Below are 25,903 nucleotides of genomic sequence, written 5' to 3' on the forward strand. Positions count from 1 at the left end.
TATGTAATGCGGCAATTACCTCATCTGCCAGGGTAACTCTCTACCCCAATTCACAGTGAGATATTGAGGGAAAAAAAAGACCACACATATCAATAACATCCATACACCTTTTAATATGTTTAGCTTTACTACCACAGATCGGAGCCCTTCAAACCCCTCTATATGGAAGGAATGTCAAATATTCCATGCATGTTGTAGAGAGGTAGGAGAGAGAAAGCAGGGGGAGTATGTAATTTTGCAAAGTAATGCAGATTTATTAGCCATTAAATATCTGTTGGAAAACTATCTGACAAAACAGTGAGACAGTACAACTTACTGATTTACTAGTAACTCATTTCTAGGCTATACATTGTTTTATACTGGAGAAAATACTTTATATACTGGAGTAGCAACATAAGACACAAGATAAATAACAATGATTGTATAAACCAGCAGAAATTAGTTTAAAAAAACAAACAAAAAACAACAAGCTTAGGCTGTGTTCGCAAACATGGAAATTTCATTCCTGTAAAATCACTGACCTCATGATAGAAACTCAAATAGACCCCATTATAGTGTATGTGGTCTGTCAGCCACCATTGTGGGACGCATCTTACACTGCCATTTGTTTTTCTGTTGCTATGACAGAACCAATGCAGATGTGAACATAATCCAATAAGAATTATATCAATAATGTCCAAGGAGAAAACAACACTGACTATTCCAAGGTTGCTGGAAGTCAGGGTGCTCAAATCACTGTGTGGCAGGCAGACAATGCCTATCTGTATGGGCAAACACATAGTGGCAAAACATAAAATCTTTTTCACTCCCTGACATTTACAAAGGGCACCCAAACAATGCTGTTTATTGATAGAGTCCTTCATTTAGCAACATATTGTAATGTATTTCACATGCCATTTTGTTAGGAGTGTTGAGCACAGTAAATCCTCGAAGTAGTGTTGGAGAGTGTCCCAAAAAGTGTAACTGAAATAAAATTGTGTCATCTGCAAAACCTAAAATTAAGCTGTAAATTTAGATTAACACAGATAAATGTATGCAATAAACATAAAACTCTACATCCTGGCATGGCAGCAGTTAACCCTTGGACAGTATTCTACTTCTATCACATGTCTCCCAAGAAAGATATGGGGAGATACCTAGAACTCCTACCCTTGAAATCCAATTACCAGGGAATTTCTTGCCCTGGAGGAGGAAACTATTAAAAAAAAAAGGTTTTCTTGCTAAACTTTAGTGGATTGCAATCTAATTCCAGTTGTAACTGTATTACAAATGTCTATGTGAACGCCCCTGAAACTAGAGGTAGGAAGACAGGGGTGTGTGAGAAAATAAAAAAAAGTATACTTACCCATCCCTGCGCCACTCATGGGTCTCGCCACCGGCTGTCATTTTCGTCTGGCATCCGGGTATGTCACGTACCCAGCTCTGCCATTTTCAATGTCAAGGCCCCACTGATTGATTGCAAGCTCAGCCAGGCAGGAACTGGGGCAGTGTCCTGCTACAGTCACTGATTGGCTGAGTGGGAAATCAATTAGCCAGGTACATGATGTTGCAGCTGGAGGAGCTGATGAAGGCTGGCGGCTGTCAGCAAGACCTGGGAGTGGCGCTACAGGACACAGGGGCGGGTAAATATACTTTTTTTTATTATGTTCCCACACCACCCTGCCTTTTTTTTCTTTTATTGGGGGTTCTCCTTTAAATAAAATGCTTACAAACATAAAAAAAACAAAAAATTATTTTGTTAATTAAAAATGGTTTGTACTGTCAAACTTTCAAAAAAAAAAAAAAAAAAAAATTACATAACTGAAGTTCTGACTTCAACTCTGACTCCTGAATTTTATCAGGGACCGACTCTGTCCCCTGGCTCTAGCTTCTTTATAAATGGCCAGTCAGAAACCAGGAGAGTTATTTATCACACTGGTGTAAAGTAGACCTGGAGCAGCAGCTTCTTCCTAATGTGCTATATGATCCTGGGGCGACTTCTGGGTGAATAAGGCAGATGCTCCTGTGTGTGCAGTGGATGCAGCCAGTCTCTAACCACCATGTCCTGAAGAACTCAAAACTAGATTAGATGGAGCAGGTGGTCTTTTCCTGCTGACAATCTTCTATGTTTCTAACTAATATTCACCATACACACAGAAACACTGCTAACAAATGTCAGATACCTGTGATATAAAGACATAGGCCCAGATTTATCAGCTTTCAGATTTATCAGATTTTTAACGATTAATGACTAACGATAAACGATTGCAAACTAGATTGTTTATCGTTAACCTGAAATTGTTCACCATATTCCACAGAATGATTGTTACACTGAACGATTAGTGAAAAAATGCAGAACTTAAGCGAACCATTGTGGAAATACAGCGAACGATTAACGATAATTTTAGGTTTAAATCTAAATCAACGATCAACGACATATGAACGATTTTTTGAACGTTGCCTTTAATTCCACAGAACAATTATCGTTTAAATTTGAACGGTATAATGATTTTTTACATGATAATCGGCCCGTGTAATAGGGCCCTAAGTGTCCGCACTCCTGAGTCATCGCAGCCCCACAGGACCTATCCGCTCAGCCATTCAGTGACTGCAGCTGTGTCCCACTTCACTCACTGATTGGCTGAGTGGACAGTTATGAGTGGGGCCGTGACATCAAAGGATTGAGAGCCTGGTGGGGGACCATGAGCCATGATGCTGCACTGCAGGCACAGGGGACAGGTGTTTTATTACTGATATATGGAGAAAACTAATGGTGCGTTTACACAGAAAGATTTATCTGACAGATTTTGGAAGCCAAAGCCAGGAATGGATTTGAAAAGAGGATAGATCCCAGTCTTTCCTTTCCTTGACCTGATCCCTGTTAATAGTCTGTTCCTGGTTTTGGCTTCAAAGATCTGTCAGATAAATCTGCCAGTGTAAACGCACCATAAATGCATGTGAGCAAGTGTTTTTCTGGTTTAAATAAATAAGGGGCTTTGATTGCTAAAATATAAAATATATTGATGAGTAATATTTATAAAATTGATATAAAAATTCAATTATAAAATTTTGAAAGATTTTTTTTTTAAAGCTGGAGTTGGTACATTTCTGACTCTGGCCAAAACTAGCTCCAGCTCCAACTCCACAGCCCTGAAATTGTTGCCTCATAACAACCTTAACTGTAAAATTATCCCTATTTAAGCCACATAGTGATTATATATATAATTTATTTTTTGATTTGCAAGTTGTTTTTTTTTTGTTCATCACACTTCATATTGCTTTTTAACAATACTACAACATACACAAACAATCCAATGTTGGTAAGTTGGTCACAACAACCTCCATTTATTGTTATGCCTTACAAATTCACACTACTCACTTAGCATATCAGAAAAACAAATATATCAGATGGGTTCTCTGCCCTTCTTCAGAAGTTTCTTATCCTCTGAAATTATTGGCTGAACTGAGAGATTTATTAGATCAGCCCATAACAAGTAAAGAGGTAGATGTCTCAACACTTCTCTATTTTGTTAGAAGAAAACAACAATCTTACTTTTGACTGATGATGCTTCACTAGAATATTGTATCCCTAGTGGACCCACTGTAATGTATTCTATTTTGTATAGTCCTTCCTTTCAATAAAGAATGGGGGGGGAAAGCTACATATAGTCTTAAAATGTATACTAAAGCACAGTCAGACAAAATGACAAACACCACACAAAAGTCTTCTAAGGTATTTAAGGATGGTGCATTTCGGCTACTGAGATGCCTTGATCCTGATTACAATAAGAAAGTACTTAGCAGGAGGAATTAGTAGCAATGTGCTGACACAAGCCTTACATCAGATTTCTTTATTAGAATGTGAAAACACAACATACGCACGTGTTGCAAACATATGTGGTACATATTAGAGATGAGAGAATATCGAGCATGCTCAAGTTCATCCGAACCCAAGTGTTCGGCATTTGATTAGCGGTGGCTGCTGAAGTTGGATAAAGCCCTAAGGCTATGTGGAAAACATGGATATAGTCATTGGCTGTATCCATGTTTTCCAGACAACCTTAGAGCTTTATCCAAGTTCAGCAGCCCCAGCTAATCAAATGCAAACACTCTGGGTCGGACGAACTCGAGCATGCTTGATATTCACTCTTCTCTAGTAAATATTACATTAATGGTGCGTTCACACCTACAGGATCTGCAGCTGATTTTCTGCAGCAGATTTCATTTAAATAACTGAACACAGCACCAAATCTGCTGCAGATCTGCTGCAGATCCTGTAGGTGTGAACGCACCCTATACAAGTAATAAGGCAATACAGCCACTATTGGCTAGCAGACATGCAACTGGCCAAGAGTCAACACATAATTCCACAAATCTTACTGAACAATGTTCTACAAATAGCTTCTACCAATGATTACTACTTCAGGTGTCCCTTGAGCTAAATCGAAGTCCCTGTGCACCACAGGCTAAAGAAAGTTAGCTAATAGTAGTAGACCTGTTCCCTGCGACTAGCAAGGTCTCTAAATGTGAGATGCTTAACCAATTGAGCGACTGTCAAAGAAGGTTCCAGTGGCAAAGAATAATCCTCTTCATTGACAACTTCATTATAAAATAGATGCATCAAGACCCACCCTAAAACTTGATAAAGTTATATGATGTTAGAATATGAGGAAGGACAAAGTCCTCATATTTCACCAACTGTAATCCATACTAGTTCTTCCAAGAGAGTTAAAGCCCTATTACACAGGACGATCAATAGGATCAAGCAAGAGCCAACCTGTCAGATTTGCGGGGGGGGGGGGGGGGGGGAAGCGCAGGAGGGGCTCCCTGGACGAGCCCATAGGAGGTAGAGGCAGTCTGCTGCCGCCGCTCCTATTGCGCGAAGCAATGGCCAGGAGACCGTCATTATCATAAAAAAAAATTTCAACATGTTGGAAGACAACGATCAGCCAACATCGTGCATGTCGACTAATCGTTGCCTGTTACAGTAGCTATTACAGTAAGCGATTATTGTCCGTTACAGACAATAATTGCTTGGCGTAAAAGGGACTTAAGGAGCAAAGTTAAATCACAACACATAAAATGCAAGATAACAGCTTTTTAATAGACACATTTAAGGTAAGAAGAGTTTAGCCTAATCCACAATACGTCTAATTTTATCTCCCTTCATGTTGAGACTTGATATATGAATTTTACATGGGAAAATATAAGCAGTCTGCTTTCCTCTCCATTGAATTTTGTTTTCAGTGTTGAAATACATATACATTAAATGATATATATGTGTGTGTTTTTTTAAAGTCCAATATCTGCAGGGCCCTATGTAACAATTCTAGTGTTTAGTAATGTCTAACAACCACAGGTTATTTTCCTCAGGTTAAGTGTGCATCTGGATCATGAGGTTTAAAAATAACCAAACAAATTCTACACTATAGGATTCTGGGGGCGTTAATTTTTTTTTTTTAGATAATAGTAGCAATTAGGGTACCACACAGCGAAACTTCCTTTTCATGTGCCCAGACCTCTTTCTACAAACTAAACCTTGTTTTTGCCTCACAAGGAAAGGAAATAAGCATAAATTAGCAAAACTAATATGCCCATATGCCCATAATGCTAGAGTGGACCAGGTATATGGATGAGCATGTTTGTTACCTGTTAACCTATTACTGGAGATAGAAAATGTATAGTTTTTTCCCCCTAAATTAAGGTAAAACTGTCAAAAACATGGTGAAATGACAGATAATATACAAACCTGGAAGCGTAGGAGATAGTTCATTGTAGCCTCCAAATGATGCATTTCGGACTAGCTTTCGTCCATCAGGCCTTGGGAGGTAGGTGCCAGGTGAAACCCCAGCACAAGACCTGCGCCTCAGGAGGGCCTCTTCTTTCATGGCTCAAGAGTGGGGTCAGGGAAACTGGTTTCAATCTGAATGCTGCTTAGAACAAGAAGGATGGAGCTATTGCCTTGAACCAATCACACAATGTGACACACTGCACTAACAGCACGCAAAACAATACTGTCTGAAACCATTCTTCAACTTCATACCAGAAATGCATGCTCACCTAGAGGAGGCTGATTCCATAGACTAACATGGGAGGGTTCTAATCCTTAACATGTAAAAGTGGTAAAAACTTTAAGCTCATCTTCATATAAAGCAATAAAGATCTAATACATGGCCTGAATTTCTAAAACCAAATGTAATTGACAGGTTTATGAAAAAATAATCTGAAGACCTACAGATTCTACATACCATTCTGAAGAAACAAGCTCAGTTCATTTGTAGTCAATGCATGTATTTACCCACCATACACAACATAGCAATCTTTACAAGCACCAATCAAAAGAATGTAATTATTGCACCTTCAACACCTGATGTAATTACAGTGTGCTCATATGGGTAACAAGTGATAAAACTGACATAAAATGGGTATTTATTTGCACAGCTACTTGCATGCAGAATGAACAATGTGGGCAAACTAGTGAGCACTGACTAATTTACACACTATGGAGTTTGTAAATAACTGGCAGTGGTCCTGCTCTGTTTTTGTGCAGTATTGTCCCCTGCCATGTACCTGAATAATAACCTAACTGAATCATTTATCATGTACTTATTTATTGTAACGTGCTTAACAGTATTGGAACAAGTGAGTATGAATAGCTTGGCAGGAGTACTGCTATGCCACGTCAGGGAACAAACACAAAGTCTCGTCACGGATGACATTTGAATATGCTTTAAATCTGCAAACAATATGTCTTTCCTACAAAAAGAAAGAGCTAGGGAAAAAAGCAAGCAAACATATACTCACATTTCATGTCTAAAAGCACAGCAAGCAGCCCAAGTGCCAACCCAAACCTCTACCTACTAATTTATGCACAGCTAGGGAGGTTACTTTTTGGATCTCTCCGGCATCAACATCTTAAAGGTTTTCTGGGACTTTTTCATTGTTGGCCTATCCATCAATATCTGATCAGAGGGGTCCAACACCGGGCATCACTGATCAGCTGTTTGCTAGAGCGGCAGACCCAACATATACAAACAACAGAGTATATGGTAACATTTAGTGTACTAGCAAATTATTACAGCTCAACTTCCAATGAAATGAACTGTGGTATTTTAGCATTGCCACTACATATTATATGGAATCATCTGCTTTTTACTGCATATGCTGGCAAAGCAGCTCTGGCAAACAGCTGATTGACAGGGGGACGTCACCAAATTTATTGATGGCCTATCTTGACAATAGCCCAATAGACAATAGCTGCGTTTGTCTCATTCATGAACTTATCTGTCCATATAAATTGAACAGATAAGCACAAAATGATAAGCCAACTGATTGAAAAACTATTAATTTTTATAATGATCTCATTTTTTTCTTTAAAAACCTGACTTTTGTATATCCGTTTGCATATCCTTCTATATTCCTTCATGGTTTCTCACCTCTTCTGCACATCCTCAGATAAAAAAAACTAAGATGGATAACTTGCAAATGGCTGTTAAAAAAACCCCCACACAAAACTGCATGTTTTTTCCACTCATGATGTTCTTTTTATTTATACAGACATAAAAATTGTGCATAAACAAATTTTACGCATAAGACAAATTTTTCGTCTGCCCACAAAAAAGGGAACTCTGATTGATTTTATAAAAACAGAGCACACTAATGCAAATGGAGCACAATAAAACCCCATTAAAATTTCGGTTTCTCTGTTATTAAAACGGAAGAGAGAAACAAATTGCGTCCAAGGGTAAAACCCTGGTGTGAACCTAGCCTTAGAGGTTTGTAACCTAGCTTTTTTACACCATAACAAATATACAAATCACAGAAACTACACAAAATAAATGTAGTGGCATAAAAGCTGAATACTAGCTTTGAGGAAGACCTTCGGATACAGGAAAACTAATTTTGATTGTGTTTCCATGAACTAAAAAGAATAATTAAATTACTCAATGTTGAGGAGGTTGGCCACTTTATAGTAAAATTGTTTAGTGCACAGTATTAGTAATTGTACTCACTGCACTTACTGACAGCAGCTCCCTATGTACCTCATAGAGCTAATATCAGACTCCCCTCCTCCAGGCTGAGCTGCCCTGCTCTGTGGTGATTCTGTCCATAAGATTGCTGACATGGAGGAGCATGTGACTATGCCCCACCCCTAGTGTCCACCACTGAGCCTGTATATGCCTATGGAGGATACAGGGGGAGAGACATAGTCACAAGCTCCTCCATGTTGGCCATCTTATGGACTAAATAACCACAGAGCAGGGCAGTACAGCATGGAGGAGGGGAGTCTGATTTTTAGCTCTATAAGGTACACAGGGAGCTGCTATAAATATATACAGTGAGTACACTTACTAATACTGTACACTGAACTATTTTACTTTAAGGAATCAACTATATCAAATATAAAGTTCTGAATAGTACTCATCCTTGGATTTTAGACACCTTAATTCTTTGTCGCCTGAACTTCACTAATGATAAACAATGTTCTACTTCAAGTTGGCTCCCATTTTGTCTGAAAACAGTTCAAAGATCAGCTTTGCAGGATGAATTCTTGTTATCTCTCTCCTGCAGAAAAGCTTCAAATGATTACTTCTACCTGGACATTTAGGCCTTATTCACACGTCCTGTAAAGACGTAAGAATGGCAAAAGTTAGAAAAAAAAAACACATTTTAATAGAGGGAATATATTATCCCCACAAAGTGCAGCTAAGAGCTCTGTAGCACTGTTTAGTGAAGTTAAATCTATTTCTTCTCTGGAATTTAGCGTTAAAAACTAGATACGTTGTTTGCATCATCCTAGATATGGAAATCACAAAAGCACAAACAATGTGATGTAACCTGTCAGTTTACAGTGATGTAACTTTAGATGAGCCAATATTAAAAATGGAGAACTGGGTATGGCAACATAACACTTGTTCATACTGTGTAAAAACAATGGCTGTATTTCATAACGGCCATTGTTGTGTGAACAATGGGTGTTGTTTTTACATAGTGTAAACATAGCCTTAGGGTGCATTCACACATACCGTATTGCAGCTGATTTCCACTGCGATACTTGGTACTGTTATGGCCTATGGCTCTTCATTATCGCAACTGCCTACTTAACTAATCCTCTGCCGGGCTTTAAAGATAATGCTTTATTTGCCTACACTCCCGCCTGCTCCGCCAATCAATACGCTGTTGAATGCGGTACGTGTGAACGCACCCTCAGAAAGCTTCTAACTCCTTTCGTATTTTTCAACTTCACATACATAAGTGGCCAGCACATACTGTAACTATATTTCCACCTACACAAAAACGCACAATTCATCACAAGCCCACTTTAAATCAATGCTCCGTCATAAATGAAGCATGTTGCCCAGGAGAGAAAAGGTATTGATTTTTTTTTTTAAATAGACTTTGAAGGGAACTACACTTTAATGCCATCAGCTGGACTCCAACCAACCTCTCAGTGCGGAGCTGAACAACCTGCCTCAGAGAATATATTTAATGCATAGGCCAACAATATTGGTTAAAAACTGAAAATAAAATTTTTAACTAATTCAGCAACACAGAAAGCTACCAACAATTCTAGTAATTTTCTAGCAGCTGCCCCTAAGCCTTACTACACCACTAAAGCCTTGTACATGTAAAGAACAACATGATGCTGCTTTCAAAGAGCAAATCATGCAGAATTTTTCTTTCACCATTGTCCATGGGGACCACAGAAGTTGCTTATAGCACTCCATCTGCATCCACCTGATTTGACTAGGGATCACTACCTGCACTAAGGATTTGCATGATTTGACTGCTTTGTCTGTTTGATTTACTTTGCAAGTGGATATAAATGGGTAGGTCGGTAAATCAGAGCAACACACCAAAAGCATGCCAGGAAAGTTTACAAGAAGTCAATAAGTATTGACTGTTTTCCTGCTTCCAGTAATGTTTAAGATAGCTATACCATGAGAGCCATAAAGGTTTACTTAAGGTGATTACAGCAGAACAATGGTGTTAAGTCCAGCACTACATTATGTAGTCTCAGCATGTAGGAAAGGGTCTATAGGGTTGTTTTCTATTCTTTTAGGGGGATTTTATAAGCAGCTGATGTCAGTTTAAGCAAACTCCCCAGAAGTCAGTTCTTTTCCGGTATAATCAGCCAACAACCCACTTTCCTTCTATAATTACAAGACTGGGTCTGTTGCCCTTTTTTAATGGGTTTCTAAATTGGACAATGTTATGTAATATTCTATGCTATCGAATTCACTCTGGTAAAATTCCATATTTACCAGTGACAGACAATTGTTGCCAGTCTGCATAAAAAAAGAAGAAAAAATGCTTTTCAAAAAACAGAAGTCATCTATAAATCCTTTTTTCATGACTATATATTCCTCAAGTTGACCGCTAGTGTCATCTCTATATCTGACACAACAGAAGCCTTAAGTGAAAATTCTCATAAAGGCCCTTAACCAAATTAAAGAGGCAACAACATGCAAGTGACAGCTAAATTGTCTGAAAGATGAGTCAAAAGCCCAGACATCATCCGATGAATACTGAGAGGTCCACACTGTGGGGGAGAAGCTGGGAAACAAGCAGACAGCTAGGCGCATTATGCAGGCTACACTGTACACATTTCACAATCCAGTAGAACATTACTAGTAACATATGGGAGAACTATATATCCCTTACACATATCTGCAAATTACAGATAATGTCTGACATATATAACTAATAGCCTTTTCATGTCCATGAAGAAAACCACACAAAAACAAACAAACAAAAAAACAACACAATAGGGTGCATGTGAATAAACAGTACACAATGTATACCTCCTCTACCACACAGGATCTATTAAAGAACAGGCATGCATACAGGTCACAGCATGGATAAACTACAACTGGCAGCTCACTGCTTGAAAGAAAATACTACCACGTTGTCATATGGCAGAGACAGCTTCAAGATGTGCCAAGGACTACGCAAGACAAAAAAAAAAAAGATGAACATAGAAAGTTTTCTTTTACCTGTTATAACGACACACAAAATATATATAAAGACAATGCATCATTTTTGGTGTCATCATAGCAGGATATAACAGGTTAGATGAAATCTAAGATAGAGGGACTAGTATGTTATCCAATGTCTGCCTGCACCGCTGTTCACAAGCACACAATACACTCACACTTCCCTAGTGAAATCACTGCAGACACACACACACACACTGTAAGCATGAATCAACAAGCAGTTGTGCTCTATACTTGCCTTCAGTTGTCAGCGCTTGGAATCAAGAACAGCAGAAATACACAAGGAAAAGAGTGTGCTCATGTTGCGGGATTAAAAGCTGTTATGCTGTTACACATTCCTGGGAAGAATTTCCCCTCCTCACCTACTAATCTGGGAGAGTGGGCATGCTTCTACTGAGAGGCAATGCCTGGAGAGAACTGAAGCTTCTGGCTGTGTGATTATGGTTGAGAGGCTACTCTCAAGGCACCCAGCTCCCTCCTTAGCTCCTCCCATCTTAGATACGTGGACTTCTTTTCTGATCATATTTCCTTTCTAATGATCCAGGCAGTGCACACTGCGTCGCCAGTATGTTAGCTAAGCAGGGCAAGTAGGTCAGGAGCTGCACTCCTGCAGCTCCATTTACTACTTACTGCTTTCATTCCCAACAATACTCATCAACAAGTGAGAAAACAGCAATGTCACATATCACCAAAGCAACTTTAAGCGTCTTTCTAAATATGCTCTGAGTGGTGCAGAGTCCTCGCACTCTAAGCTAATAGTAATAGCACCTTCTCTTATAATGCACAGATAGACAGATGGGATAAGACCCCATCACATCATGGTTTTAGGATAGTGTGCAGTTTATCATCTAGATTCCAACATTTTCCAGTTAATTCAGCAATGATTTGCTATAGGAAATAAAACAATACATATATTCTAATAGAGTAACTGGAACTTCACAATGAATCTATTTGTACTTTCTTCACATTCACAGTTCATCACTATATCATACAACAGCCCATTGTGCTACACATTTACTAACTTTATGCAGCTAATTCACTTATGTTTACAGTCAATAGAGGAAATGCTCTGGAATTACAAGTGTTTGTATAGCCTGCATAGTCAGACTGCTAAAAACATTCTATTAAAGGGAACCTGTCACCATGAAAATACAATCTAACTTATTGGTTATAGAGGAAGAAGAGCTGAGCAGATTGATATGTATATCTTTATGGGGAAAGATTTAGTATAACTTGTTATTTACTGATTAAAATCTCTGATCTTTCCATGTTAAGAGTCCAGTCAATGATCCTATCATTGCAGGACACTGTTCAATAGACTACAAAAAAATAGAAAAAAAACCCCTGAGATTTAAATGACAAGTAATACTAAATATTTCCACACAAAGATATATATCAATCTGCTCAGTTCTTCCTGCTCTGTGACATGATGCTGATAGATTAGACAGCATTTTCAATGTGACAGGTTCCATTAAAATGGCCACTGTTATTATGACTTTCAAAATCTAAATTAACAGGGGATGTGAATAGAGATGAGCGAACCTTGAGCATGTTCGAGTCCATCCGAACCCGATCGTTTGGCATTTAATTAACGGGGGCTGCTGAAGTTGGATAAAGCTCTAAGGTTGTCTGGAAAACATGGATACAGCCAATGACTATATCCATGTTTTCTACATAGCCTTAGGGCTTTATCCAACTTCAGCAGCCACCGCTAATCAAATGCCGAACGCTCAGGTTCGTATTAACTCAAGCATGCTCGAGGTTTGCTCTTTTGGGGGTTCCTGTGTCTACCTAATGCAATTTATGGTAAAAGTGACATTATACTGTTATTCTATAGGTCAGTCCAAACACAATGATATGCAAGTTTACATAGAGTTTCAAATTTTTAAAACAAAAATGTATTATTTGAAAATAATTATTAAAATGGCTCTATTTTTAGTCTAGAATTGGTTGAAAAAAGGAGACGAAACACAGGTAGTCCCGGTCATCTGTACTCACAGAGAAGGCAGTCATTTGACAAATACATTGAGCCATGATACTCTAAACACAGGAAGTCCCAGCCAGTACAGTCTTTTTTCTTTCTAACCAGCACAATACTAAAAACCTGCCTTCAGGAGACTGGACCTGGATACAAGTAAGTATAGTTTTGTTTTATAGCTGATATAAAGCTGATACTATAGCTGATATGATAGCTAAAAAAAAAAAAAAAGTAAATTGCAAACACGCTTTAATTTACATCCCCGGCTGATTTAGATTTAGCCCTTTAAGCCTTCTCTTATTTATAGATGAAAGTTTTATATCTAATACAGCAACAATAAGGATTGTCACACAGCTTTCTTCTGGAATGTCATTCAAGATTATAGGAAAAATTGTTATCAGTAATGATGACAGTTAAGCTATCACCCGGCTTTCCAAGAGAAAAGAAAAAAGAAATAACTGCGTAGAACTTGACAGATGATCACAATACAAGGTTCTGTAACTGAAAGTGATGTTTGGGGATTAGGTGGAATTTTTTTTTTAGTTTGCATGACACTAAGTCGAGTAGGGCAGAAACTACAGTGTTAATGACCAGCAACGTGTATGTTTAATCAGTTTCAAATTTTGGGGCCCACGGCCATTGTTTGGTTGTAACTACATCTCTATTTATGACCTATTCATTGTATGGCTATGTTCCCACTTCATAGTAATATCGGTGGAAGACGGCAGTCTCAGTAAATAGATGGATGCTAATAATGATCATGATCTTTATTAGCGGCCTTCTACCGATATTATTACTAAGTAGGGACATAGTCTATAGGTGGTAAATGTTAATTTAAATAATATATTATAAAATTCAGTCTGCCTGTAGCTACTACTTAAGGATCTGAAAGGGCTGTCACTCAAAGAATATATGCTAAAGGGAACCATGACAATGTTCCCTAAGCTATCGCCATCATGTTACAGATCAGGAAGAAGTGAGCAGATAAATATATATCTTTACGGGAAAAGATTCTGTACAACTTGTAATTTATTGATTGAAATTTATGATGAGAATAATCAGGGGTTTCAATCACCATGTTACGATTTATACAGAATCTTTTCTCATAAAGATATATATCAATCTGCTCAGTTCTTCCTGATCTATAACATGATGGTGACAGATTAGATAGCATTGTCTTGGTGACAGGTTCCCTTTCAATCCAGACCTAAATGCTGAACATTTTTTGTATTTATAATTACTAAATAATGCATCTCATAAGATATTCCAGGAGTGTTAGCATAGCCCCACCTGTTTAATAGCTGTACTGTGTCCATCTCAGTAAATGTTGGAGAAGACTCTAAGGGCCTTATTACACCAACAGATTATCTGAAAGTTTTTTTTTTAAAGCCAAAACCGGGAATGGATTTGAAAAGAGAAGAAATCTTAACCTTTCCTTTATTACCTGTTCTTTGTTTATAGTGCATTCCTGGCTTTGGCTTAAAAAAATCTGTCAGATAATCTGTTGGTGTAAGAGGGCCCTTAGTACAGCTGCAATCTCCTCCTTTGCCAAGCAAAGAGACATTGTAGCTTCAGAGGAATCTGGTTCACACCATGGATTACTCTACATACTTGGTGAATAAGAGAGAGAATTAAGACTAAAGGCTGTATTATGCCGCCCAAGCTGCAGTGTAAATGAGTGCCAAACTGCTAGATGGTAGTACAGCCCTTTTCCTTAATCAGCCTTTAACCACATGTCTTCTATTACAGTTTTCCTACCACTGTAGATATACACATTATAATTGAAGTTTTAACCACTAGTGTAGTCTAATTTATTGACATACAACTGGATCTTCCCTCTCTTGAGGATCATAGGTGCTGAGTATACACATATAATTCCTGGCAGAATCAGACCTTACTATTTTACCAATTTGTATGTCCTCCACCTAATGAAAAATGAGAACAGGTATCTGTTGTTTATTTACCAATACATTTTCCTTTCTTGTACCTATTGCTCACGAAAAATGAACCTTGAATAAAGAATGTTTAAAAAAGAGAACAGGTGAAACAGAACTGCCCTATGCATAGCTTTACAACCACCAACACTGACCCATGTTTGACAGATCATCAAACCCACTGCACAATATTTTGCAACAAAAACATGCTTTAGTTTTAGGGATCTTAGTTCTTTGCAGTCCTTCCACTATGCCTACTCCTCTCCCACAGCACTTCTGCCAGTGTTGCAGATCTAATTTTAGAACAGACTATTGCACAATGAGGTTGCAGCATCTGCTGCATTTAATCCCCCTCTGCCCTTTCTGTAGCATCATTCATTATAAGACAGCATGCTGTAAACACTCTCCCTAAATGTCCCAATAAAGATATATATGTATCTATCTATATAACAGGGAGGAGCTGGTCACAGATTGTGACATCACTCAGGGGGTGAGCCAAGATTCAGATAAGTTTCTATCAGAGGATGATGTGTGGGCTCGGGAAAGAACAGTTTTGCGTTTCTTCTATTTTCTATTTCTTCTCAATATTGAATCACTTTTTTTAAGGTGTAAACATATGTGTCACATATGTAGCTGTAACAAAGCACTGAGAATTTAGAATTGAGTTTCCACATATAAATATAAGACACTTACCTTCATCCTCAGAACCCCCGTGCACAAAAGGGACATATCAGAAGGTCACATTCGTTTAACCTGCCAATAGTTTCCCTTTAATTGTGCATATGGCATACACAGTGTTGAGCAGAGAGGCCGAACTGCTGGGGTTCGGAGAACGTTGCTCAATAGTTTAGCCTCTCAGCTCAACACTACATACATGCCTTACATATTGCTTTTAGACTGTTGTGCCTCAGTTGACAAAAACAGTGATTTAGAAGTAAAGAAGAGCAGCTTAACAGAAATTGGCATGGCTAAATACTATGCATGACCTTCTCATTACATAGTTTTGGTAAATCTGCCTCCATCAGATTGTAAATGGAATAGAGTAGGACCTTATGCTTAGTGCTAGTGCTTATCACTATATAATGTACTAGTGACATTGGTGCCTTATACTCATAGCAAATGTCTTTGTTTCAAAGGTCAAACATTATGCGCTGCCAATGTTTTCACTTTCCAAGCCATTTACTTTGCTCACTAATGAAGCTGGTGTTACAACACAGCAAGGCAATTTTTCAACCTGTTGTCTGTACGTTCTCTTTCTAAAGAGAAAAAAATCTGTTATGACAGAATTTTCTTACTGCTGTTCAGTTCAAAACATCAGGAAAATCCTGACAGACAGACACAGAAAACTAGCGCTAAGAAGAGGAGGGAGCCATTTTAGTGGACATGCCAAGAGGAATTCTGTTCAACAAACTAAGGTTTTACGTATTTTTAGGTTAAGTCTTATACCACAAACAAAAAAGCATTACCGCAGGAGTATATCACGGCAAATATTACAAATACTTCTTCTGCCTAAAGCTGTTTCCATGGAATCCATGACGAGAAACAACAGAATTCATCCATGCTCTATTATTAAGAATATTATATTATATTATAAGGAACGATTTATGGAGAATTCTGAAAACCCCACTGAACAGCAACTACTGGGATGCCATTTGAGAGGGGAACATTCTGTCTTTTCAGAACCTCTACGTACCTCCAAGGACCTGAGTGGGGAGGCATGAGTGGGACTACCAAACATTGAGCTCTCTTCTAGGACGTAAAGGAAAGTGGATTTTATCTGTGCAACGAATATTGGAAAATCTGTCTATGATACTAACTGCTTCCAATGCTTATTCCCCTTTCACAGTCTGATTCTCACCTCATCTTCTAAAAGAGATACTATATTTGGATTTCAGAGATTCGGCGACCAATGATATGCCAGTGAAATGTCCTAGAAAGAATTTAGCCTGCTCAGGTTAAACAACCTATTTAAATATTACCAGCCCACACAATGCAGACATGGTTACTATAGTAACCATACACTTATATAACTAGGCACTTATGTGCGGAAATGAGGGTCTGCCACAACTATGTTCCTGCCACTAAAGTATATATGAAATAAAAGAAATGGCAGCATAGTGACTAGTTTTAGTGACACCGCTTTACAAGGCTGATATACGTTTGTGATATATGTGTGTGTGTGTGTGTGTGTGTGTGTGTGTGTGTGTGAAGGGGGCAAGGGAAGGGCAATTGCATTATAAACCCTTTAATTGTCAGGAGTTTTTGGACATATAGCACCTATGGTAAAAAGGAACAATTTTTACACTTTTCCTTAAAATAGACACATGACTATTCTTACAATGCCACTCAACACTGTATACACACAGGCACCCTTATGCACTTTTCTGTCTAGTGTTGAGTGAACTTGCCCAAAGTTCAGGTTTGACAACAGGTTAAAGAAAATCTTTTTCTTTCAAATTAACTGGTGTTTGAAAGTTATATAGATTTGTAATTTACTTCTATTAAAAAATCTCAAGTCTTCCCATAATTATTAGCGACTATATGTCATGCAGGAAGTGTTTTTATTTTGAGTCTGACACATTGCTCTCTGCTGACATCTCTGGCTGAGACAGGAACTGTCCAGAGCAGGAGAGGTTTTTTATGAGGATTAACATTGAAAACCTTTCCTGCTCTGGACAGTTCCTGTCTCGGCCAGAGATGTCAGCAGAGAGCAATGTGTCAGACTGAAAAAAAAACATTTCCTGCATGACACATAGTAGCTAATAAGCATGGGGATACTTGAGATTTTTTTTAATAGAAGTAAATTACAAATCTATATAACTTTCAAACACCAGTTAATTTGAAAGAAAAAGATTTTCGCTGGATGACACCTTTAAGGTTCCGAAAGCTCAGCATTAAATTCCCGATGTCTGGAGAAGTTAGATTGAGTGGAAAACATTGATACCGCCATAGACTGATTTTCCTGGCAGCCTTAGGGTGGCGATCCAGGTACTGTGAGTCTAATGCAGAGAGCTCTAGTTTGAATGAACGTTGCCAAACCCAAAATTTCAGCTCAACACTACCAATGTCTACATGCACATATCTTCATAAAACTTCCACAACTAAAGTATTGTTCACATGCTGCACTGAACATCAGCTGTGGTTCTGTGCGTCCGCACAAATAATTGACTTGTCAATTATTTATTTGTGACAGCTAGTGCATGAACAAGGGCCGTTGTTGTCACTCTGTGTGCACAATGTATGGCCGTTCCGACGGCTGTACATCGCATTGAACTATATGGTGATTTGGATTGCAGGCAAACCCAAATAAGCCCGCATTCCAAATAAAATAAGATGTTCCTGCGGCCGATATGGAACATGTAAAACAGCAGCCGTTACACAATGTGAACAAAGCCTTAAGCTGGATATGTTAAAAAGTAAAAACCTAAAGCTCTATATATTTCCTGCAGTCTTTCTATGACAGCAGTGGATACAATGCACCTATATAACAATTTTTTTATTTTTTTTTTTAAAGGAAATTAACTGGAAATTTTTAATGAAAATTCACATTATGCTCATACTGCTGTGAGAATGCTACAGATTTCATAGGAGATTTCAGATGTTCAATGTGAAGTGCACATTTTGTGGCAGAGTCAATGCAGATCTTCTGTGCATTTAAGCCAGATTGACAGCATTATTCTGCCACATCTGGACTCACCTAAACAATCATCATAATATCCGATAATCATTATGGCAATTATTAAAATCCTATTTGAAAACATATAAATAAGGGAATAGTGAGATAATGTGTAGCCAACTTGGACCTTCCTTAAAAAAAAAAAAAAAGAAAAAGAAACATAACAGAAATTATATATACATATGGCAGCCAGGCATCAGTGAAATCATTTTTCAATAGAATACAATGCATTTCTTGTTTTTAACTTGTGCAATTGTGCAACGCCTAAACACGTGCTGCAGTTACAGTATTTCATAATGAGCACAGCCATCTATAAACAAGACAGGAACTGTAGCCGTTTCCAAGAATGCACAGGAAGCTATGGATAAGCCACGTTTATTAGCATAGCTTTCTATTATGGGTCGCTCTCCATGCTCTTGTGCCATAAAATGGGTAAACCACCATGAAATAGATGTCACATATACTAACATATAAGAAAATGTTATATATGCTTAAAGAGAACCCTTTATGCTGACCTCACTGATGGCAGCATAGTATAGGGACAGCCGCACCACATCAGATCACACAGTATTTTAACAGTTTGAAGTCTGTTCCTAAGTATTTACGTTGTAAAAGATCAATGCAATTTTGGGTGGTTGTCTTAAAGAGGTTCCACCATATTTGAATGAGGTAATTTCTGCACATGGATTTCCAGAAGACCCATTCAGATGAATAGATCAGTCACATAAATTTAAGCCACGTGTAAACTTACCCTTAATGGGAATGCCAAGCTTAGAATGGCATTTTTTTGATCTGCAATGCCTGATCCCCTCCCTCATCTTCATGGTATGAACTGAAGGGAAAAGCTAACAAACCAGTATGGCAAGTGGAAAGTTCTATGAAAGTTTAAAGGATACTTTAAATGTTCTGTAAACAACACGCTGTATAAACATGTAATAATACTACAGATATATAGGAAAACCAACAGACCTTATGTAATCCTCTACAAGCTATGAACTAAACCTGTGGTACATGTCTTCCTGAGTGAACGCACCATAACTCTAGGTGGGTACTGACATGGTTTACCTGCTAGAATTCTATTGTATGGTTTAGAATCATACATTAATTCATAATTTAAAGGATAAAATACAGCACATAGGGATGCCGGATAAAATATAGAAACAATGTGAAGAGAAATTAATGAAATATCCACCTATAAACCTGCTTATAGCTAAGTTCAGTGGGGTCCCGGCAGCTGGTTTACACTAACACACTCCTTCATCCTGGGGCGGTGAAGTCTACATATTCCACATTGAGGGGAAAAAAGGAAGACAGACGACCTCCGACTAGTTCAACCTGTCTGCTGACACTGGTGTCTGTGTACATGGGTAACCCTATGGTTCACTGGTTAACACAACACATGGAGCAATTGCCTTTTCAATGAGCTGAACAGTTTTTACATGCTATACCTTTACAACACACATACCAGTCAAGATGAAACACTACATGTCTGTAATAATGAAAGTACCCATGAAATAAAACAGAGCTGTGCTTACTAATAACTGTGTATACATGGTGATGTACTGAAGCCTTTGCTCTGTATACAGGGCTTGGTGCTGTCAGCTGAGCACTATATATTATATGCAGGGATGGCCCATAAAGCTCACACCATGCAGATTCCCTTTAACCTAAAAAGGTTTTCCTGCATTCTCTAGCTTGGACTTTTATTTATTTAATTTATTTGACATGATTATGACAGCATAGGATTGACCTCACACACAATGTATTTTTTAAGGATATTATTTTTTCCATGCGTTTTGACCCCCAAGACATCATAGCTGAGGTCTTTGATTTTTTTCCTGCCTTTTTTTGCCCTAAATTTATGGCTTTTTTTTACAAACAAACAAACAAAAAAAAGCTAAAAAGGGTTAGAGAGTGCCTGACAGATATTTGGGACTGCTGCGTACAAATAAGATACATGTGTGTATGCATACACCTATGAATGTGCTGCAGGGAGCATAACCAAGTAAACTAAGGGGGAGATTTATCAAATAGTCTAGGGCTCCATCTCCCAGGTGGGTAGAGTGCATAACTGCCATAAAGCCCCACCTAGGTGCCACTGTCCACTGCTTGATAAAGGTGGTAGTACCGCAGAAACGTATCTGAAGATGTTGGCAGATAAAGACCTGGCTTTTTAACTGTAACCCCTGGCTATGCTGTGACTACTAGGTCAAAATCTCCCTCTTCTTACTGGTTATACCACTAGCTATACAGCCCAGCATATACTTTACTTTCCCCACCACCTGGTTGCACTGGTGACTCGCTTTAAGGCTATCAGAAATCACTCCACCTAAACCCTTCTCCTCTGCAGTCTTTGCCAATACAGAACTGCCGATATGATATTCTGATAGACAATTCCTCACTCTCAAATGCATTATTTTACATTTGGAAACATTGAACTACAGTGTCCATTGTTGGACCCCTTATCTAGTAATGCTAAATTATTTTCCAGATTACTGACACCTCCAGGAATATCAACCCTATTGCACACTTTTGTGTCATCAGCAAACAGAAAAACCTTACCTACAAAACCTTAAAAAGAATAGGACCCAGAACAGACCCTTGTGGCACACCAGTCTCTGCTCAGAATATACACCATTAAAAAACAACCCTCTGATATCTATCCTTCAGTCAACAACAATCCACTGCACTATCCAGGGATAAATTTTTCTAAATCAGATCCTTATGGGGAACTGTATCAAAGGGTTTGCTGAAATACAGATAGGCGTTATTCAAAGCACCACCTTTATTCAGCACTTTTGTGACCTAAGCCCCTATTACACAGGCTGATAGTGAGGAGCAAGTGAGTGCCAACCTGTCAGATTAGTGCTCACTTGCTCCTTGTTCCCTGCTTGCTGCCGGCGCTATTACATGCACCAACAACGAGAGGGTAACACAGGATGGGGCGCGGGGAGCTGCGGCAGGGGCTCCCTGGACAATCTTCCATCGTTATCATTGAAAAATCTTTCAACACATTGAAAAGCAAGGATCAGCTGACATGGTGCATGTCGACTGATCGTTGCCTTTTAACAGGGGTTCTTACACCAAGTGATTATCGTCCGTAATGGCCAATAATCACTTGGTGTAATAGAGCCTACGGTCTTGGCCGTGGTGGAGTGGTTGGACTGTGATATGGTGTGTCTACACCATGGGTCTTCATACTGCGGTCCTCCAGATGTTACATTTCCCAACTTGCCTGGAAAGCCAAATCCAAAGCTTTAGCTGTCCAGGCATGATGGGAATTGTGGTTTTGCAACAGCTTGAGGGACGCAGTTTAGAGACCCATGGTTTACAAAGGCAGATTTATCTGACAGATTTGTGAAGACAAAATCAGGCATGGATTTGAAAAAAAAAGAAATCTTAGTCTGTTCTCTATTTATAGTCTGTTGCTGGCATTGGCTTCAAAAATCTGTCAAATAAATCTCTGTGTAAACAGACCAAAAGGTGCATTGACACTACAGAATTCTCGCGGATAACATCCCGCGGGTTCCGCCACTTGCCCCCGCTTGACTCTCCGCCCGTGCCATAGATTCCATTCTATGTTCAGGCAGATTCCACCATCCGCCCAAAGAATTGACATGTCAGTTCTTTAGACGGATGGTGGAATCTGCCAGAGCATAGAATGGCTTCCATAGCACGGGGGGAAGAGTCAAGCAGGAGTGCGTGGGGGCAAGCGGTGAAATCTACTGGATGTTATTATAAGAGAAATCCGTAGTGTAAATGCGCCCATAGAGTGTGTGGACAGGTTTTTTTTTCTAATTAAGGTAACAAGCTCAAATAGGTGCAATTAATACAGGTAATGATCGCGGAGTAGAAGAAGCTTATAGAAACAATGTGTATTTCCATGCCCCATATTTTGCGGACACTACCAATTTCATGCTGAGTGGGGAAACCCTTTGAATCTCTGCAGCCGTGTGGCTTATGAGATTCAAACAGTTTCCCCTCTCCTGGCATGAACTTGATACATAAATATCTATTTTCCCCACTGAATTTGTATGTAGTACAGATCTGATTTTACCACCTTTGCTACATGACATTATGCTTCATTATGAAAAAAAATCCTTAATGGGCATAACACAATATGAATTATAACATCACAATCAGATAAATATAATCTACTAAATTATTAACAGACATCCAAATAGAAGCATGACAAAAGCACACATTGTTACCACCCACACAGCAGCCAACAGATCCGAGCACTTTACCAATGACTAAAATATGCTTTAAAAATGTACTAAAAACAGCTACAGAACATAATGTACGAGAAAAATAAACCCAAAATTTGTTTATAGCAGTGACTCAAAAATGCCCGATAACATAGAAGAAATTAACAGGGCTGTATTTTAAAATCAAATTGATAAAAGAACATAAGTAAATACACATGCATGAACACATAAAATTACAGGATAATTCAGGATAACATAATACTTTATATATAAATGGTTCTTGTATACCTTTCTTCACAAATCACATTTAAAGCAGAAATGAAACAAGTTACTTGCGCTAAGAGATTGGTTAGGCAAAATCTGTTTTTCTTTTCTCAGAAAGACGGATTTAATTACAAAACTGAATTTTAAAAATTGTACATATCCCCATCTACCGTTTATTAATTAAAAAGAAAAAACACCTATTAGCTTTTAGGTCCTGTCCTCACTAAGCATTATGCAAGCAACCAATAAGTAAAGCTATTTGGAAGTTGTGCTAAAGTTGCACAATGTCACACCTGTTCATGGGTTGTATTTGAAGGGGGCAGAGCTACAAAATTACACAACCCATAGTGTGACACTGTTTTTGGAGAGAAAAAAAAGCCAGGTTTTACCAACTATGTATGGATCCTTAAGTGTCAGTGTCCTTAAAACAAATGTAACCCCGGTCTGTTAATGTAAAAAGCCCATAGCGATGTACCTAGTGGTACATTCGCTTTAATTGCAGACAGCAACTAGACTGGCAAAACCAGGTACCTGCTGCAATCAGTTAATCACAAGCGCCAGCTGTGGCCTCTAGCACCTGCATTTCACTGCAAGGCAGGGCCTAGACTTGCCACTGTTTATTGCGGCAAGTCTAGGTTACACCTCCAATGCAATGAGCCTGCAATGCACGACTGGTATCGCTGGGTGCCTTTAAAGCGAATGTACCATCAGGTACAGTCGCTTTAACATGACCCACGGATAGGTTGGCGCTGGTGCGGCAGTCCATTTTTTTGAACCGTGAGAGTGTGGAATTAAAGAAAATAGTCACAATATACATATATTATTTTTATCTGGAACAGATTTATAGGCCCAACGGATAGAAATAAACTTTCTGTAAGAAATCAATGTTTGGTATATGGTATAAAGCCCCGTTAATACCATGTTTGGGTGGTACATTGGTGGTACATGTTGCCAAAAAGCTATGCCAGTGTACTGTAGATCAGTCAGGTCCATTCACTTTAATGACTGCATGCAGACTATAAGTGAGTATGATTGATCTATTTCCCGAACATATACTTTTCTTTTAAGTGACTTCAAAGCTTAACAGACTATGCCTTGGAGTCCTTCAAAAGAAAAATATATGATAGATTTACTCCCTAGAGGACAAAACGAACGGACCTCCTGCAGCAAATCTTTTTGCTAATATCCCAATAGTAAACAGGCAAAATCTAATGTCAATGGGAAAATGTGCCCTAATAAAATCAAATATCAGGAAAATATGTAATAATCTATCAATCATACGTAATATTCTATGTATACAATACAGGCTGTAGTTGTATATACAAAATATAAAACAAAAATCTATCACTATTTTGTCAGATTAACATTTCTGAAGAACTACTATAATGAACGGCAATTTTACATCATTCTTAGATTTCAAAGGACATGTACTGAAGTGCAACACATTATTTGGCATCACTACAAATGCCATCTGCTATTTCCAGAACTTGCAGATTAAAAAGTATCTAAAAATAAAAGACATACGTTGTAGAGTAAACATAAATTCAAGGTTATAACAAGAGAAAAACAAAAATCCAGTTTCAAGATCCACTGCATCACCCAGACGTGTGGAATTTGGATCACTATCTACAATCTACAATAGTGTTTCTTACCATGACTGTGGATGATGCCAGGACTCAGTGTAGCCTGCACAAGGTCTTTGGTTGGAGATAGATATGCATCTTTACCCTGCCGCTGGCTCATTTTTGCTGAGGATATTACTGGAGACTCATCACTATTTGTCAACGTATCTGGAGGGAGAAAACACAAAACTTTCCATAAAAACACCCCATAACTAGGATAAGGTGGCAGTCATTTACAAATGCAGTTATTAAGCAAAAATGCAGTTATAAAGCACACATAAATGTGTAACATTAGGGCTTTACAGCACAGCTTTTGTGTGTTATAATCCAATGACATTTCCCCATCAATCATAGATACCACCTTCAATGTTTTAGAGGTGTTTTTAAGTTTAACGCTTTCCATGTGCTGTAATAAAATTAAATATACAGATTTTGCAGCCTGTCACATTTCATGGAATGGTGGATGTGACATAGAATGTTAATCCAAAGCACACTGCTTATTGCAAACAGACAAAAGTGACAATCGATGAGTAAAGGTGGTCATAAAGGTAGAGGCCGTTGCGGATCATTCTATTCGGACAGTCAAAGTATTCACAACGGAAAACAATACACAAAGCTTGTGCATAAAGATTTTCTGCAACAAATGGGAAAATGTTTACTTGCAGGCTTGGACTGTCCCACAGTGGAGCAGAGGAATCGCCCAGTGGGCCCTACCCATTGGTGGGCCCCTGAGCAGGAGGTCTGCATCCCTGTTTAGCAGCTTCAGGATGACATATAATCCCCCAGTTAGTTTCATGGGACTTCACCTTTCATGAAACTTAAGTGGACGGCTGTGCTGTTTGCATTGAGCAGGGATGGGGAACCTTCGACCCTCCAGCAGTTGCTAAACTACAACTCCCATCATGCCTTGACAGCTCCTATACACTAGAACAGGGATGGGGAACAGTCAGCCTTCCAGCTGTTGCAAAACTACAATTCCCACCATGCCATTACATCCGAAGGCTGTCCAGGCATAATGGGAATTGCAGTTTTGAAACAGCTGAAAGGCCGAAGGTTCCCCATCCCTGGCATAGTGTGTCTGACCAGTAACTAAAAGTGAGCGAGCATTGCCGGTCACATGCACAGCACTGTGCAAAGTCGCTATAGTAATGTGAAAGGTTTGGAGCTGGGTATATCTGGTGTATGTAGGGTGGGCCCCTAGAATAAAATATTCCCTGGTGGGCCCAAGGTACCCCAGTCCGACAC

General features: G+C 38.7%; 1 protein-coding gene across 7 annotated transcripts in view; it reads right to left on the reverse strand.

Moving 5' to 3' along the window:
* OSBPL8 (oxysterol binding protein like 8) overlaps positions 1–25,903 on the reverse strand; it is a 171,619-nt gene that overhangs the window by 44,633 nt on the left and 101,083 nt on the right. For 5 of the 7 annotated variants that reach the window (XM_069975413.1, XM_069975431.1, XM_069975405.1 and 2 more), the window contains one exon: positions 24,689–24,826. In XM_069975413.1, the coding sequence (XP_069831514.1) occupies positions 24,689–24,826 (138 nt within the window). Of the gene's footprint in view, positions 1–5,728; positions 5,910–11,214; positions 11,404–24,688; positions 24,827–25,903 lie in introns of those variants that run through there. The other 2 variants (XM_069975460.1, XM_069975440.1) reach the window with 1 other exon arrangement.

This window comes from Dendropsophus ebraccatus, chromosome 1 (assembly GCF_027789765.1).
Source record: "Dendropsophus ebraccatus isolate aDenEbr1 chromosome 1, aDenEbr1.pat, whole genome shotgun sequence".
NCBI classification, from domain to species: domain Eukaryota; kingdom Metazoa; phylum Chordata; class Amphibia; order Anura; family Hylidae; genus Dendropsophus; species Dendropsophus ebraccatus.